Consider the following 18944-nt stretch of genomic DNA (forward strand, 5'->3'; position numbering starts at 1 on the left):
GGCTTCGGAAGCTTCAGTGACTTCTGAATGACCTCACAGCTACTGAATAGAACCAAACTAGAGCTCACTTCTCTGACTACTAGTCCATGCACTCTCTATAAACACCATGAATTCGAAAGAGGTTAGATCTCTCTGAGGCAGAATGGTTAAAAAAGATGGAAACTGAGGAGGGTTTTGAAGATCACTGAACACTCTGATAAGCAGAAGGATATGGAGGCCACTTAGAATTTCAAAAAGGGATAATTGTGTGAGCAGAGATATACAGGTGAGTGTGGGGATGATTCATGTAGAATACAGATTTTTGTTTGAAAACCTCTAAGAAATCAAGTTGGATAAGCAGGACAGGAAACTCTAGAGGGGCTGGTGAACTCAAGGTAGGGACATTTAAAATTGATAGGCTAGACATTAGAAAGTCAGGAGGCACACGATTAGGCAATGTAAATTCCTTTTAATATCATCTGGGGTCAAACATAATTGAGAAGGCAAATTTATAGCAGAGAAAAATCTGCTATGTGTATAGTGCATTCGAGAACTATTATATGAAGTTTCTCCTAAACACTAAGGAATAATTTCCCTAAAAAAATCAAAAATTGCCTTTCCAATTCTCTGTTAACTTGAACTCTGGATTGCGTACAAGGGTCACTACTCCTGGGTGGTCAGAGGCATTCCTGGTCTGCAGGTGAGTCAAGTGGCCCTTTTAATAGTCACCTGTGTCTCACTTCCTTGTCCCCCAAGCCCACTCTCAGCATCTCCATTTACCTGCAGTGTTCACTTGTGAAGGCCTCCTGACTTCTGAATGATTTTGTCTGGAACTGAAAACTATCTGTAGAGAGAAAAAGATTATTATCTTTCATTATCCATCTTTGTATTAATTGAGAATATTTCCAATTCTTGACTACTTCTCCTCTGAAGCTTAGTTCAGAAGCTTACTCATGACCTAATTGCCTCCCTCAATTGTTTAGGTTTAATATCAAGTTTAGGTTTAATATCAGCCTACACACAAAACAGGATGGTAGATTACAAATTCCTTAATGGCAACTACTTAGGATTCAAATAGTAACTCTTCTCAAACCTCCCAAACCAGTCCCTAATTCTATTTGCTAGAGAAATGAATAAATAACAGGTCCATCTGGTTTGATGGCTACTTCTAATAGAAGAAATCCTTGAATATATCTGTATTGAGTTCACGACCAGCTGAGAGTGAATCACAGAGCTAGACCTAGTGTAGAAAATCACAAGGACCCCTGATGCCACAGTTCACTAGAGTTACAGTGGCCAGCAAGAGTTCCAGCTTTACCTAATTGGCTTCAAACAGCCCTTATCCTTCAGATTTCTCTGTTCCTCTGCAGCTGCCTTTCCACAGATCAAAAAGTAAAAAACTGGGAATGATGTGGAAATGTTACCATTAGGGCTCAGAGGCATGGATGGTGGGATTGAAAGGGAGTACCAGAGGACGGTTGTAGGGAGAACTTGTGTTAAGGAAAAGGACCAGCTCTCTGATTGCTGAACAATGTCAAATAAGGTAAAGTAAGACTAAGGTAACTCAAGAACCAGGAGTTTGGCAGCACTATGGCAATGCAATTTCCAGGGGAACCATCACATCATAGCATGTGTTGACTAGCACTGTCTAGATTTGTGCAGTGCCTGTTCTGCATGGCCATGCACAGGGACCTTGAATCTGGGAAGCATCCTCAGAGAGTATGGTTGTGCTGGGAAGGTCTTGGGCCTTTCTCATATAGACCAATCAGGCTGTGTAATCTAAAGCTGACACTGACCTCTCAAAAGGAAAAAGTCATATGGGAAATAGGAATGATAGTAATTTCTTTATAATCCTAGACCAGGACATTCACTGTGACTTTTCTCTTTCTCCTTGGAAAGGACAAAAGTGTGAATGCCCAAAGAGTTCAACAGCCAATGACCAATTTTTCCAAGTCACTGGTCCACCTTCACAGAGTCATCAGAATGTTATAGCTAGAACAGACATTAAGAGAATAGATTAACTTATTGATTTTAGTCTGTTACCACAAACGATTCACCATCTCTCCCTTTCCAACACCAACAACAACTATCAGAATAGAAAAAGACAAGATTTGGTTGGGTCTTGACAGCTGTCTTCAAATATGGAAGACAGCACAGGTCTGATTTGCATTACCCTGATGATCAGTGATGACATCTTTTCACATGTCTGTTGGCCATTTGGATGTCTTCTTTGGAAAAATGTCTATTCATGTCTTCTGCTCTTAAAAAAATCAGGTTTTTCATTTTTTTGGTATTGAGTTTTATAAGTTCTTTATATATTTTGAATACGAACCCTTTATCAGATATGTCATTTGCCAATATCTTTTCCCCTTCTGTAGGTTGTCTTTTAGTTTTGTTAATTGTTTCCTTTGCTGCACTAAAGCTTTTTATTTTGATGTAGTCCCAATAGTTTATTTTTGCTTTTGTTTCCCTTGCCTCAGGAGACATCTAAAGAAGTTGCTATGGTTGATGTCAAAGAGGTTATCGTCTATGCTATCTTCTAGATTTTTATGATTTCAGGTCTCACATTTAAGCTTTTAATCCATTTTGAATTTATTTTTGTGGATGATGTAAGAAAGTGGCCTAGTTTCATACTTTTGCATGTTGCTGTCCAGCTTTCTCAATAGTGTTTGTTGAAGAGATAGTCTTTTTCCCAATGGATATTCTTTCCTGTTTTGTCCAAGACTAGTTTATCATATAAGTGTGGGTTCATTTCTGGGTGTTCTATTACATTCCATTGATCTATGTGTCTATTTTTGTGCCAGTACTATACAGTCTTGATCATTACAGCTTTGTAATATAACTTGAAGTCCAGAATTGTGATACCTCTAGCTTTGTTTTTCTTTTTTCAAGGTTGCTTTGGCTATTCAGGGTCTTTTGTGGTTCCTTACAAATTTTAGGATTATTTGTTCGAGGTCTGTGAAAAATGCTGGTTGGTATTTGGATAGGGATTGCATTAAAGGTGTAGATTGCTTTGGGTAGTATAGACATTTTAACAATATTTGTTGTTCCAATCCATAAGCATGAAATGTCTTTCCATTTCTTTGTGTTGTCTTCACTTATTGTCAGGGAAATGCAAATCAAAATTACAATGAAATATCACCTCACACCTGTCAGAATAGCTAAAATCAACAACACAAGAAACAACAGGTATTGGCGAGGATATAGAGAAAGGGAAACCCTCTGTTGGTGGGAATGCAAACTAGTGCAGCCACTGTGGAAAACAGTATGGTGGTTCCTTAAAAAGTAAAAAATAGAACTTACCTATGATCTGGCAATCACACTACTAGGTATCTTCCCAAAGAGTACAACAACACTAATACTAATTCAAAGGGATACATGCACTCTGATGTTTATAGCAGCATTATCTACAATAGCCAAAATATAGAAGCAGCCAAGTGTCCATCAACTGATGGATAGAGAAGATGTGACATATATATATTTGTTTGTGTACATACACACACACACACACACACAATATGTGTTACTCAGCCATAAAAAAGAATGAAATCTTGCCATTTGCCTTGACACGGATAGAGTCAGAGAGTGTAATGCTAAGTAAAATAATAAATCAGTCAGAAAAAGATACATACCATATGATTTCACTCTTATGTAGAATTTACGAAACAAAACAAATGAGCAAATGGAAAAAAAAAAAGAGAGGCAAACCAAGAAACATACTTTTAACTATAGAGAACAAACTAATGGTTACCAGCGGGGAGGGGTGGAGAGATGGGCTAAAAAGGTGATGGGTAATAAGGAGGGCACTTAGGATGAACACTGGGTAATGTATGGAAGTGCTGAACCACTATATTGTCCACCCAAAACTAATATTACACTGTATGTTAACTAGCTGAAATTTAAATAGTTTTTTTTAAAAAGGTGCAACTCTGAAAAATGGGTGAAGTTATAAGAAGGCAGATTTCACCTTGATGAACGAAGCTTTCTAATAGTTGTTGACAATGAAATGGGCTGTCCAATAACTGAAAATGTTAAAACAATGTGTGTGAGCTCTTATTTAGAATGTGGTAGAAGGGCTACTGGCTTTGGGGAACACCTATCCACTAACTCAAACTTCTCCAAGCAACTAATTCCTATTTATCCCTGAGTTCTCACTTCTGGCCATTATCTCCTTCAAGGGAGAGTTTTCTCCTACTCACTTCTTGGGCTCGGCCAATGGCCCCTTCTCTAGATACCCCAATGCCTAGGTATGCTATTTTCATTGCCTTTACCATGTCATATTAGAATTCTCTATTTGTATGTCTGTATCAACCCCTAAAACTGATCATTTCAGGGACCCACACTTATTCACTTTGTATTCTTAATACCTAGTTACACCATCTGATAAACATTGGGGTCCCATATATATGCATAGAGTTTAATAATAATAACAACAGTAGCTAAAATATACTGAGCACTAACCATGTGCCTGGCACTATTCAAAACACATTATATATTTTAACTCATTTAATTCTCACAGTAACTCTATGCAATTGGTATTGTTATTTTCCTCAATAAATTGAGGTTAGGTAACTTGCCCAAGATTGCCAACCAAAATAAGCATGATCCCTAAAGTTCCTTTTAGCTCTGATATTCCATTTTTTATTTCTGGTGCTTATCCCCGGTGCACAGAGATAAATAGCTCTTTCCACCTATTTTCCTCCCTTAATCTGATTCCACCTTTTGGATGAAGAGCTCCAGGTACATGAATAAAGAGAAGTGACACCAGCATGTCCTTTTTCTACTCCCTGGGTTTACCTTGGGGAGAAGGCAGCTGCAATTTGTCTGTGATCACTTGTCTTAGTACTGAGCCAGTATCTTTGTAACTACAGAACCGGGAGGTCCCATTGCAGCTCTTAGTAGAACAGATGGCAAAACGGTGGAAGGGGACAAAGTCCCCACCATGACAGCTCCCACAGCGGCAGGCCAAATCTCGGAGAAAGTAGGCACATTCAAGGTGCAGGGCTATCTGCTGCGCCTTGGGCCACAGCTCCCAAGCAGCTTCCCGTATTAGTGGCACTCCAAATTCTAGCACCTCTGTTTGAGGTAGGGATAGTTCCTCTTGCAGACTGAGAGGAGAGTCAGCATCTGAAATATAGGAAAATTTCAGTGAGAGTCTCCCTCAAAGGCCTTTTATGCTATCAGTAGCAAACTTCCAAACACATGATGCAGTTTATAAGAAAATTTTATTTATAATTCTTCTGTATAAAGTATATTACACATCTGAGAATGACATTGACCATATATCTTATACAAAGTACCACAGAGAAAAAATGATCAGTGGTACAGAAGTACACTGAATAGAATTCTTAGATGTTCCTCCTAAATTGAGATTTTTTTTTACTACAAATTACTATAAATATCAAATCATCAGAAATGCTCTGTTCAAATATAAGGCCCAAACATATTTCAAAGTCAAAGGGAAATTACTTGTGAATTTATGTGCTTTGGGTAGTCTATGCTACAATTTTATTACATGGAGAATTTGAGGTAGCAAGCTAATGTATATCTTGCTTTGTTCATGTGTGTTTCAATACCAGATGTTTATCTTTATTGTAAATTTCTAAAACTTAAAGACGGCTTATTCTTTTTTTTCTTATTATTTATACCTAGAAGCCAGTAAAGGGTTATTTTCCAACCAAAAATTAAGATACAGATACTTAACACATGGGGTTAACAAGGACCTAAAATTCTAGGAATTAAAACAGTTCTGAAAAATACAGGTTATTCATTCACTATGGCTCCTTTGTTATTAAAAGAATCACTTTCCCCCATTTCTTAGCTATAGTTTTAGGAAACTGAGGCCCGTGATAAAGGATATTGATATTCTTTCTGAACACAGATATACCTACCCAAGGTTCTCTTCTCTGTTCAGGTAAGAACAAGAAAGCAGCTGTTCCTCACCTGACTTTTTCTTCTTCTCCTCTTTGATTTGTTCAATAATCTTGATCGAGGAAGGCACTATTATTGAGTCAGCAGGAAGCTCTTGACTCTTGTTGATCCAGCAGAGCACATGTATATCCACAAGAGCCCTCAACACCTGAAGTAGCTTATTTTTATTCCAGCCAGGCAGGAGGTGTTGCAGCAGATCTATGTGGAAGGAGTGACCAATGACTGCAGCACACTTAACCAGCAGCTGCTCCGCTGGGCTCAATTGATCTAACTGGTTTACTGCTATTTCTGGAAAAAAACAAACAAACAAACAAACAAACAAAAAGAGCCCTGAACAAGCTTTCTACAAATATAGAATACATTGTGTTGATAATCGATTCACTTAAAAAAAAAAAAAAAAAAAGGCTTTCAGGGTGCCTGGGTGGCTCAGTCACTTAAGCTTCTGACTCATGATTTCAGCTCAGGTCATGATCTCAGGTCATGGCATTGAGCCCTCTGCACTGAGCACCACGCTCAGCAGGGAGTCTGCTCAAGAGTCTCTCTCTCTCTCCCCCTCTCCCTGTGCCCCTCCCATCCATGCTCTCTCTCTCTCTCTCTCTCTCTCTCAAAAAAAAAAAAAAAAGCTTGCTTTTGGTCCTCTCCTTTTCCACTCACCCTAACCTCTTAAAAGAGCCTTATCTCCAAGTCCTCATTTGTCCTCATTCTCCCATCATTGTTCAAGCAACAACCACTAGGTATTCACCACACCACTGAAACATCTCCAGTTTCTTCTCATTATTATTCCAGTAACATATTAACTAGTAGTAGAATTATGTATATAAAGTACAGATACAATCATGCCAAGGCCCTTTTTGTAACGTATGTGGCCCTTCCTAATCTAGCTTTGGCCTTTCATTTAGACCAAGGCTTTGCTGAATGAGCTATTTGTTTTAGCTTACAAGTTAACCTTTTCCTTCCCTGTGGACAATATTGATCTTGGGTTAACTTTTCAGCTGTTTCCCAGGATCCTGATTAAATGAGAATGTCAGCTGAGTCACCACATGACATTTATTATGCTAGCAATTATCCCTGATGGGAAACTGAATTTGGACTAGGAAAACTGTGAATAAGCTAAAAATAACTGGTGGTAAGCCACAGTTCTGGGTTTCCTTCTGTGTAGTAATTCTTGTCATAGGTCATATCCCTTGCAGAGCCTGAAATCTATGCCTATGGGGCTGTGATAAGAGACAGTAGCTTCTAGTTGAGACATGGGGCTTCTAAGCACCCACCCATCATGGTTTCATTCTGTCACACAAAAGATACCCCTTGTGGCTCCAGAGAATAGCAGTGGAAACTGTCATAAGGACCTCCACTAAAGAAAACCACCTGAAGGTATATTTTCTGACCTGTATGCTGCCAAGTTAGTAAAACCAATGCCAAGTATGGCCTGTTGTCGTTGTAAGAGTGTGAACTGTCTAGATGTATTTACAGACACCAGAATGTTAGCTTATAATGGCTATATATAAGAGCTATTATATGTTATAATATAACATTATAAGCTAACATACATTGAATATTTATTATGTACTATGATTTATTTCATTTAATCCTCAACTAACCCCACACGATAGGTGCTATCATTATCCTCATTGAAGTGATGAGAAGACTAAGGATTAGATAAGTTTATTTAAGGTTTCATAGCCAGTACGTGAAAGAGCCAGTGGTACCCAGAGCCTTGGCCCTTAATTATCAAGGTGTTCTCTACTGCTGTTTCATATGCCTGTCTTATATTCTCAACAAGATCATGCTTGACTTGAAGGCAGGCTTAATCATCATAATATTCTAAAAGGGCTTAGTATGGAACCTGACCACCAAACATTTGAATAGAAATGAAAAAAACTCCAACTTCCTCATTTCTAAAAAGAATATCCCCCAATCTGATTATGCCTACTCAGTTCTGATGACTTCTCCATTCTTTTTCTCATCAGTCATGATAAACTTACTTCACCCTCTTTTTATTTAACTCCTGCTATGTGTATAACACTCTTTACTAGCACCATAGATTTTCTTAAATCTCAGCCACATTATGTCCCCTGCTTAGTGCCTCTTCTAGCACAGGAATATGCATAAAGGGAAACTCGGGACCTAATTTTATTAAATAACTAGAAAACTTCTCAGTCACTAGCCTCAGAGAACAAGGGGCTCACTTAAGTAAGACAATACTCAAGTAGCGTTTACAGATCTCTTAAAGGCTCTTTGGGCAGTACCAGAATGTATTTATAGAAGGCAGGCTTCTTTTTTAAAAGAAAATGGAACTAGCATGATAATGAGAGACCTATATTCATCACCAAATTACTAAGTGCAGTGACATCTGTAATTGGTTCACTTGAGGTTTTCAAGGGACTTGCCTTTTAATAATGGTGGGAGAAGCACTGTATCCAAGTTCACATCATCCTTGACTGTGCAGATATAAAGTTCATGGTCTTCTTCAGAGCCAGCAGGAAAAATACCATACATTGTGGATTTCATGGCATTGGCTATAGGGAAAGACTACAATGACTGAGGAAAACACCAGGCTCAGTGACTAGTTTTAAAGGCACAAAAATACAAGAATTTAGCCAAGAAACGAACAGGACAAAGAGAGCATATGTTTAAGGTGGCTTACCCCACTCATCCTGTCTGCTCGCTAATGTTCTCTCAGAAACTAACAACATTTTTTCTACCATATGGTATTCAACATTTACACTCTTCCCATTTACTTTCCAGTAGCCCTCCCTTCTATTATGTCACAGCCCTCACAGCCCTAGGATGCCTTTCCAGATTTACACATGCTTCTATCTTCCTCTCCCACCCTCCTCCCTTCTTCCACCCCTTATCCAAATCTTCAAGTCGTCCTTCTCATCAGTAATTAATATGCAATTCTCTCATGAACTTTTGTTTATAAATCCTCTTTTCTTATTCCTATCTCTTGGGCTGCTCAAAAAGGAACTATAATAGATTTAATGACTCAGTTAAGTTCTCTGAGGCAGGCTGGGAAGGCTTACTCTTGTTTTGAATGTTAGCAGGAAATAGGCACATGCCTCTTAAGGGTCAGGTGATGCCATATCAAAGGATGAACCCCAGCAGCTGAGAGGGTAGAACCCTGGAAGCTAAGCTTACCTGAGAGGTTCTCCCACTTGCTGTTCTCCTCCACCTTTTGGAGGTCATGAAAGAGCAAAATATCTTTAGAGAGAAGGTCCTGGCATAAGACCTCACAGTAGAGGGGATTTCCAAAGCACCTGTGGAGAAGGTAGCTGTAGGGAGGTAAGTAGGGGATTGCTGACTAAGATGCCCACTTGAAGAGAGCCAAGCATAAGGGTATTTCATACTGAGGATTATTTCTTCTTTTGTTAAAGTCAGCTCTTGATGATATTCTCTAACAGAGATAAGAAGCAACACAGAAATGTAAAAAAAAGAAAAAAAAAGATTCTGATGGCTTGAAATGTATTTTAGCAATAACTTTTCTTTTTTAACTATTTTGTTTCTATTGCTGTTAAGAAGAACTAACATCCCCTTACCAAAGAGCTCTAGAAAATGGCCTGACCACATATAATAGACACCTGAAGCAAACCATCCAAGTCTTGTCTAGTGAAAACCTGGGTCGCCCAGGAAGGTAGCACTTTACTGGTTTGCTAGGAGACGGTCTATCCTTAAATCTGGCCTTGGGCCTCATCATGGTTACTAAGGCCATTCTCTCCCCCAACTTGGGTAAGTGAGACCTGAGCCTTCTCACTTATATTATGGCACTGGCTCTGCCCTTAATGAAGTGCCCAGCTAGTCCTAGCCACTCACATCTGTAGCTCTTGGGGGATGCTCACCACCCCCAGTTCCCAACATGCCATTCTCAACAGTGAGGTCGCTGCCAACTTCAAAATGGGCACAAGGACAGCCTGAGAGCTCTGCAGGAAGTGCTGGGCACAGCCACACAGGGTGAAAGTAGGGGTCAATGTCATCACCATGATGATGGGCACAGTGGAGAGTAATGTTTCCAAAAACTCCCAGGAAGCTGTATCCATATATTGGGCTTCATCAATGAGGAAAATCAGTGGTGCTTCCCTCACTGCCTGAAAATAACAGCAAAGAAACAGTGACAACTTCTGATTAGAAATGAAGTCATCTGATTTTCAAATGTACCATGAATTTCCCAACAGATTAAAAAAATCTGGGGTTTTATACAGGATAAAATGTATCCTAAGTCCAGGTAATATCTTATTTTTTTAAGATTTTATTTATTTATTCATGAGGGACACAGAGAGAGAGAGGCAGAGACATAGGCTGAGAGAGAAGCAGGCTCCATGCAGGGAGCCTCATATGGGACTCGATCCCGGGACTCCAGGACCACGCCCTGGGCCAAAGGCAGATGCCCAACCACTGACCATCCAGGGATCCCCATATCTTATTTTATAAATATAAAATATAGCCAGTATGTCTAATTTCTAAAGAAATGTATTGAGTTTCTTTGGACAAGAAAACACTCTAACTGAAAAACAAAATGAACATCAAAATATTCTCTGAACATAAAGCTTTCAAACATTTGATTTTGGCAAAGACTTCAAACTGTATAGGAACTCATAATACTTTATATTAGTAATTTCCAAACCAAGCTGCACATTAGAATTATCTGAGTGCTTGTTAAAACTAGCAGTTATCAGACCTTATTCATGTAAACTTGAAAAAAAATACTCATTTTTATTCATACTCCCCACCCCCTGCTGCAGCAGGTAACCATTCTAAGGTGTTCCCCTAATCCTTTTGTTTGTATTGTGTTCTTAAAAAATGCGCATTATAGTTAGGTAAACTTTTTTATATAAATGCTACTGTATAGATCTCATTATTTCTTTTTATTCAAGATTATTTTTAAGAACACTCTATGTTGCAATGTTTTCATCTATTCCCTTCTAAACTTCTGCATTATACTGCAGAGCATTGATGCCAACGTCTCCCTTGCCTCCACAAACACTGCAGTGGACAGACTACCTGGGACATAGGTCCAGGAGTGGAACTGCTAGGTCTAGAAAATGTATGTTATTAAAATTTGACTAATTACTTCTAGATTGCTTTCCAGAATGACTACATCAGTTTCTGCTTATAGATATTTTTGACTTGGGATCCCTGGTGGCGCAGCGGTTTGGCGCCTGCCTTTGGCCCAGGGTGCGATCCTGGAGACTCAGGATCGAATCCCACATCGGGCTCCCGGTGCATGGAGCCTGCTTCTCCCTCTGCCTGTGTCTCTGCCTCTCTCTCTTTCTCTCTGTGTGACTATCATAAATAAATAAAAATTAAAAAAAAATTTTAGATATTTTTGACTCTGTAATCTGGGTTAAGGCTTGAGTGTATTTGTAACAAATTGGAGGTAAAAGAGCTATCTGCTTCCATTTAGAAGCCACTGTTTTAAAGTAAGTTACTAAAATTTCATTAAGAACCAAGGATCAGGGAAGAGCCAAGAACTTTTCTTGTTTGCTGTACAATAGGATTGATTCAAGGTTAAAGATAGATACAATGAAGATATCACAGATAGACAGGCCCAAGTCAAGCTGTGCTATGAATAGGTTAAAATAAGCACAAACCATCTCCATATATTAAGAATTAATGGTATGTAGCAAAAGTACCCACCTCCTGAAGCACTTGAAAAAAACATGCCTTAACCTTCTTTTGTCTGGTCAGGTCATCCATGTGCGAAACTTCAAAGGATAAGGGAAACTAACCAAGAAAATTATTCATATGTTAGCATTCACAATGACAACCTAATAAAAATATGCAGACTCTCTAAAGGGAACAGACAATGATTCTATTTGTGTTAGAATGGGTTTCTTCTATAGGACTGCACATAGGGTCGCAAATGCTAATCCAATATCTAATAAACAATTCAGAGTGACATGGAAAGTCAACTGGAGATTAGAGGAGAGAAAGAGACCGACCCTTTCCAAACCCAGACTCTGGCAAACACTTAAAGGGTCATGACTAAGATGTAAAGTGACAGGTTGGATTTAGCAATGTTATTTTGGACAGCGCCAGCACCCCAGTTATTCCAAATACACCAGAATGAATGAGTGTATGAGACTTGTCAGAAAGAATCATGATGGGTATCTCCTAACATTGTGCTAGCAAGTTGCACAACTCACAGCAAATGAGTGACATGGACCGGAGAGTCAAAGTAAGGCTATTCCTCTAGCACTTGGACAAGGGCCAGAGCCACAGGCAAGGCCTGTTTTAAGACAGGGCCGAACTGAGGGATTGGAGAGATTTTCCTTTTCTCTATTTTCCATTAAATACCATGCCCTGCAGGCTTGGTAGATTAGAAGAAGTGATAGAGGAAAAATAAATGGCATTGTGGACCAGGGAATTCTTTCTTAGCCTGCTCACTCTAGTAAACCTTAGACTGCTGGAAGCTTTTGAGATTCAGATGCTGATTCAAGTGACAAACTCCATGGCTAGGGTTAAAGAACAAAACATCACAACTGACTTGAAAACACATGAATAAAATTGCTGGGAATGCTCGACTGGTCAGTAACACCTTGACAGATTTAGCCCTCTCACATTTACACTATGATCTCTCACATTTACACTATGACCTATTTTATACCTTCTTTAAAATGTATGTACTAATCACATAAAGTACTATAATCATTATTTCACAGGTGAAAAAATGTAGGCTCAGGCAGAGTGATTTGTGCCATGACATTCAATTAGCAAGTGCTAGAGTCAGTCCTAGAATCTACTCTCCTCAACAAAGCGAAAGCCTGGGTTTTGGTGTCAAAGGGATTTCAGATCTCAACCCTGCCATTGCTAACTATGTATTTTTAGGTTATACATAAGATTAGAAAACAATACTGGGCCCTACTATCCACCAAAAATAATATTAGTAATCCAGTTCAGAAAGCCACGGCCTTCATTACCTTCACAAAGAAGAGGTCATTAAAAAGGCAGTGAAGGGGTTCCTCCACCATCCCATGGAGTTGTTTGTGCAGGCACTCTTGCCGGTAATAGGCTGGACATGTATCGATCTCAAAGAAGATAGCCATGAGAGTCTGGATGGCATAGAAGCACTGCTTGAAATCTGTTTCCTTTAGCTTCAGTGGTAACACCCTGGTGAATGTAACTGTGGTCACTGGGAATCCCTTGTCCCACAGAGAGCTTACTCACTCCACCAGCTCAAGGATGCTGAATCTAATGATACAAGAATCTCACCAACAAGGGAAAGGAGCCTCAAGAGAAGTAGACACTGAGCCAGGAAGCAGGAATCTTTACCTGTGCTGTTCCTTATGGGCCAGGAAGTTTATTTCAGCCAACAGCTGACTTTTTCCACAGCCTTTTCCACCTTCATACAAAACTGCTTGTCCCTTCTTCTGGTGCAAACATTCCTGCTGTGCCATTTGGAAGGCTTCCAGTTCTTTCTCCCGATCTGTAGAGAGATAGGGAGCACCTAATACTCCTGTGCTTTTTTAGTAGACACTCTGTTTATTTTGCAAAGATAATTCTCAGAATGATTTTTTCCCCTAGAATCCTGGGCAGAATCCCATTCTTTGATGAGGTTTCACATCTCTGCATAAAATAAACTCTGGACTATATAGAAATGTGTGCTGCGTTTGGTGGTTTGCTCTGGAGCCTAAGTAATAACATTAAGACATGGGAGCTACTGTATCTCCTTATATTTTTGTAAACATTTCTATTATAACAATTTAGTCTTCAAAGTCAGTCATTGCTATTTAAAGATAATAGACTAATAGATATAAATGAAGATAAATATAAAGATAGGGAATATGCAGTGTGGGTGGTAACAGTCTTGGTGCTTTCTTTGCTGTCTCATGATGAGGAATTCTCCTCTGAGATGATCCATAACACGCTGAGCAAGACCTTAATAGCTGAATTCTGGCTTACAAAGATTCTTACTAAATGTTGGTACTTCTCAGGCAAAGTGAGAAGACTCCACGGAAGTGTAAACATTCAACAAGGAGAATAAATAGCAAGGCCTCTAACATAAATTCAGTAAGAGGGCTGCTCTCTGTTCTTTTTTTCCCTCTCTTCTTTTAATATAGGCTTAGAAGCATTTAGTCTTGCATTAAAAATAATTTAATCACCTATAGCTGAAAAAATATGATTTAAAGTAGAAAAGAAAACTCACCTAACAAAGGGTGATTTTTATTTCTCTCTCTGGCCAAATGTCTCTTCCCAAACATTCTGAGAAAAAGGACAATGTGTCTATTAACAGACTGCAATAGATAGAATGTATATCTCTAAATAGCTAGAGAGCAATTGTCCTCATCAGCAAGTACTTTCAGAAAACTGAAAAGGTCCAGGGTTCTCTATAAAAGAGTTTTAAAAAATTAAAAATCTTTATGAGGAGAAAGGGGAGAAATATTGATTGTTCCAGGCTCAGAGAACTAAATAAATTGTGAAATAAAAAAGAAAAAAAGAACAGCCAGATTCATGACTTACTGCATTCTTGTTCCTGTTGGACAGCAAGAAGTTCACTAAGGAACTAGTTCAGAGCTAAACAGAAAAGCTAAAGATCTTAGACACTAAACCCTCCTCTTATGTATCTTAATCCGACAGGCCAGGACTAGAAGCATCTTTCTTTCTAGTTTCATATAGTCAAACACTGATTATTCCTAGACCCTGATTCTATAAAAGAGATGGGAATAAATTATCACACAATGACACTCACATACATCTTCTATGGCCAAGGTATTCATACATCTTCCCTGGGTTGGAGATATTCTTCATCATTTTCTGTGGGAGTTTCTTGAAGTTGTAAGCAGGTAGCATGGATCTTAGATATGTTACCTCATCACAGGACACCAAACCTGGATAAGCAGTTATCATTCTGGCCACAAGGCTCATCTTTGGACCAATGACTATGTCAGAGAGACAGTAAAGAAAAGGATGGAGAGTTTTTGAACCATCTCTTCCACTTTCACCCCAAAGTCACAGAGCCAACAGTCCAATGTCTTATTCTACCTGTATATTCATGTCTTGCCACTGCCCCAATCATGCCACAGAATACTGGTCCATTGGTGATACTGATGGAAACAAGCCTGGGGATTGGAAAAGCAACAGTTAGTAAATATAGTCAGACGTGTCAAAGTGAGGCACTAGATCTGTCAGTCCTCAGATCTAGACATCTAGCTTTGGGGCTCAGAATAGAAAAGGCCAGAGACTGCTGTCTACATTGCATGGTATGCATAAAGTTATAAAGGAACAAAATAGTTCCTGTATGCATGGAGTTTTAGCTGGGGAGGTATTATCAGCAGAAAGACTAAATAAAAATACCATATATCTGTTAGATTGTATATGTTTTCTGAAGTATTTTCAAACTGATTATTTTATCTGACCCTTTGAGGGACAATTCACAACAAATATGTGAGGTATGTAGGGTAAATATTTTAACCCCATTTGACAAACAAAACAAAAACCCACAAGTGAGGAGCTAATTAATTTTCCCAGAGTCATACAACAGAAATCAATAGAAGAGTCAGAATGAGAATCTAGACCTCCTGATTCCTAGACCAATGTTATTTCCACTATACCATGCTGCCTCAGATAAAATCCCAAAACAAAAAGTAGATCAACAGTTATCAATACAGGGTTAACAGATCAAATAATGCTAGAATGTCAGAGTAAAGGAATAATCAGAAGTTCAGGCTTTTGATGGAAGCCTTCATTAAGCAAATGAGCCTTTGGAATACATTTTAAAAATGAGTAATTTTCCTTTAAAAAAATTTACTTATTTATTCATGAGACACACAGAGAGGCAGAGACACAGGCAGAGTGAGAAACAGGCTCCCTGCAGGGAGCCCGATGTGAGACTTGATCCCAGGACCCCAGGATCACACCCTGAGCTGAATGCAGATGTTCAACCACTGAGCCACCCAGGCATCCCAAAAATGAGTAATTTTTTTCATTCATTCATTTGTGCATAGGTTCATTCATTTAACAAGCACTGAGAAGTATGTACAGTACCAAGTACTGAGCTCTGGAGAAGTTGTCTTGGAGAGGGAAGGGTGGTAGAAATTGAGAGAGATGAAGACACATATTTATAAGTTAGCAAGACAAATACTACATATTAGAGATCAATACAGCAAATTAACAGAACAAAGAGAATGGACGAACTAACTCATACGAGAGAGTTAGAAAAACCACTCAGAAAGGAGAGGACGTATGATTGGACTTTGCAAGCTGAAGTACTGCCAAAGCAGGGCAACAGCATTCCATCCAGAGGTAAAAGGCAGAGACTCTGAAAAGCCTGCTGTGTTTGTGCAAATTAAGCAGTTCAGGATGCCTACAGCACAGATGGTGTTTGCAGTAGGGAGAAGTGGTTCTACCTAGGCTAGGGATGGGAAAGTGTGAGAAATATGAATTATTTGAAAAGGGGGCATACCCTGTTCCAGGTGAAGCAAAGGTTCAAAAGTGGCAAATTCATACATAATAGGGAATAATCAGATTTACTTGATGCGAAAATTTCTTGTGACAGATAAGTTCTGTGGCTGGAGAAAGAGGGTACAATGAGGCATAAATTAGTTTCAAGTTAAATCTACAAATAAACCATTTTCAGGTTGTCACAGAAAGCATAAAAAGTGCAACAATACTAACTACTGTCTACTACACGATCAGAATTCTCCTGCTTTCTTCTAACGACAGGATGGAGAGCCTTTACCTGGGCCCATTGTTCAGGGTGAGTAAAGAGACACCAAGACCCGAACCAGGCAGTTGGTTCTGCTGCCACACCAAAAATAAAATTAAACATCTTTGGATGTTTCCCCATGCTTCCTTTGTCTAAAATGCCCTCTCTTGCTTTCTCCAACTATTGAACTCCTTTCTTTCTCAACCTGGTTCAAACGTTGTCTTTATGGTCAAGACTCCTCTGTGATCTCTGGGGAGAATGAACAGAAATAGCATTTTGCTGCAGCTCCTATCAAGTTTTATTCCTGCATTTAAATTTCATGGTATTAAAGGTAGTTGTTTACTAAGTGCAAGAGGCAGTGTCTTATTTCTCTTTACATCCATTGTACCTGGCATAGTGCCTGGCTCATAGTGGTGTTTAATGAACACTCGTGGAGTGGGTGCATTCATGCATGTGATAAACTCAGTCACTAATAGGGCTATGAGAAGGAAACAAACTGTAACTTTTCTCACTTGATCATTTATTTCTTTCTATTGGACTTTTTTAAAAAAATATTTTGTTTATTTATTAGAGATGGAGAGAGAGAGAGAGAGCGCGGCAGAGACACAGACAGAGGGAGAAGCAGGCTCCACGCAGGGAGCCCAACGTGGGACTCGATCCTGGGTCTTCAGGATCAGGCCTTGGGTGGAAAGCAGCGCTAAACCGCTAAGCTACCAGGCTGCCCTCTATTGGACTTTTGAATTCCCCCTTGCTACTCCTGGAAGTCCATGTTTCTTCCTTTTTTTTTTTTTTCTTCTTCCTTTTTTTAAAAGAGATGTTCTTCACTGATGAAAAATACATTCTTTATTCAACATATGTAAATATACCTAAGGTATTTCTGGTGCTGAAGAACTATAATGATGAGATTCTGAGACTACACTCCATGAGTCTCAAGAATATTCTAGGAAAACAGTCACAAACTAGAAAAGCCTGATCAATCATAAGACTCAGAGAATAATTTTTTTATGTAAATGAACTGAAAATTGAAGGTATATCCTAGACTAGAAACAGGAATTTAGAAGATGACCCAAGGAGAAAAGGATCATTGAAAAAAGAGATATGGAATGTTGTTCTGGGTCCGGATGAGGCTGATATGATGCAGAGGCCTAAGCTGTAGTCCCAGCTACTGATGGCACACAGTAGCTCTGAGGCTATGTCTGTCTCTACACTTGGATTATGGATAAAGAAGGCAAGTTTTAGCACCTGGTTAGTGCAGCATTTTCCAATATATGCTCCTGAGAACATTCATTCTTCTGGATGTCTTTAGGTCTTTCTGGAGAAAAGTGTTTGGTGATCAAGTAAATTTAGGAAATGTTGATTAAAATGTTGATGAAACAAATTTTTTTATTATATGACTACTTAGAACCTTTGAATATTAATGTATATTGTGAACCTCCAAGAAGGAAATATAGTTTGTATCACTTTCCAAATATATTTGGCCATGAGAATCTTCTTTTCATGATTTATTAAGGAACCAAACACACGCTTTGGGAAAATTACTTAATTAATAATTCTCTTCAAGGAAAAAAAAATTGACCTGGAAACTAGCTTTCAGGCTCTGACATTATCAAGCTGTGTGGCTTACCAACAAAACCTCTAGATCTTAGTTTCTAGAAGAAGGTCAGATTTAAAAAAAAAAAAAAGGTGGAGGAGGTCAGATTAGATGAACTCTAAGATTCTATCTAGCTCTTAAAATCTACTATATTCTAAAATAACTAAGACTGAAAGCACTAAACTACGGTCTAAGAAATGACCATCTCATTCATGAGTAAAGGTCAAGGGCAGGGCTCTTGAAGGCCACAGGCCAATGTAAAATTCAAGAGCAGAAGAGGCCAGCACTGGAAAGGATGCCCCAACACACCCATACCAGAGAGAGAAGTGGGAAGTGGGCTGAAGGAGCATCTGCAGATTCCATCAAGTTTAAAAGAAGTGCCGACATACATCTACCTTGGACTGAGAGTTTGATTATCTATGAAGCATCTGAAGCATCTTTTTTATCTGTAAAATAAAAAGTTGGATCAGATCATTTCTAAGTTCCTTTTCAGTATTAATATTCTTTAAAAATATTATAGATATTACAATGCCTCTACAATAATATTACATTAGTAATATAGGGTATCCCTTTTGGAGAGTATTTGTATTTTATAAGAGGCAGCTGTGAAGTAATGAAAATGACACAGGATTTGAGGATAGAAGGTCTGGGTTTCATTATCAACTCTTTTGTATGCTACAAACTCCTCTTCTGTGGCTTTAGTTTCCTCATGTGTAAAGGAGGGATAAAAACATTCACACTGGTAACATACACAAAGTATCCTATAAATGTTAAGTGCTACATATTTTTTTTCATACTGAATAA

At 38.8% G+C, this 18944-nt stretch overlaps 1 protein-coding gene and 1 long non-coding RNA gene across 11 annotated transcripts in view; one reads left to right on the forward strand and one right to left on the reverse strand.

Annotated features, from left to right (window-relative positions):
• Window positions 1–18944, reverse strand: part of LOC140637055 (adenylate cyclase type 10-like) — a 48275-nt gene that overhangs the window by 8867 nt on the left and 20464 nt on the right. For all 10 annotated transcript variants that reach the window (XR_012034292.1, XM_072833103.1, XM_072833102.1 and 7 more), the window contains 12 exons: window positions 14887–14963; window positions 14594–14783; window positions 14051–14106; window positions 13177–13330; window positions 12825–13014; window positions 11542–11628; window positions 9721–9992; window positions 9049–9182; window positions 8298–8426; window positions 5923–6198; window positions 4777–5106; window positions 760–823 (listed from right to left, as the gene is read on the reverse strand). Coding sequence is in view for 9 of the 10 variants with exons in the window: in XM_072833103.1 (XP_072689204.1) it covers window positions 760–823; window positions 4777–5106; window positions 5923–6198; window positions 8298–8426; window positions 9049–9182; window positions 9721–9992; window positions 11542–11628; window positions 12825–13014; window positions 13177–13330; window positions 14051–14106; window positions 14594–14783; window positions 14887–14963 (1959 nt within the window). In the remaining variant the exon portion in view is untranslated. The remainder of the gene's footprint in view (window positions 1–759; window positions 824–4776; window positions 5107–5922; window positions 6199–8297; window positions 8427–9048; window positions 9183–9720; window positions 9993–11541; window positions 11629–12824; window positions 13015–13176; window positions 13331–14050; window positions 14107–14593; window positions 14784–14886; window positions 14964–18944) is intronic.
• On the forward strand, window positions 57–18267 carry LOC140637060 (uncharacterized). The gene is made up of 3 exons (XR_012034294.1): window positions 57–265; window positions 16481–16600; window positions 17121–18267. It is a non-coding gene; the product is annotated as an uncharacterized lncRNA (long non-coding RNA).

This window comes from Canis lupus, chromosome 7 (assembly GCF_048164855.1).
Source record: "Canis lupus baileyi chromosome 7, mCanLup2.hap1, whole genome shotgun sequence".
Classification (NCBI taxonomy): domain Eukaryota; kingdom Metazoa; phylum Chordata; class Mammalia; order Carnivora; family Canidae; genus Canis; species Canis lupus.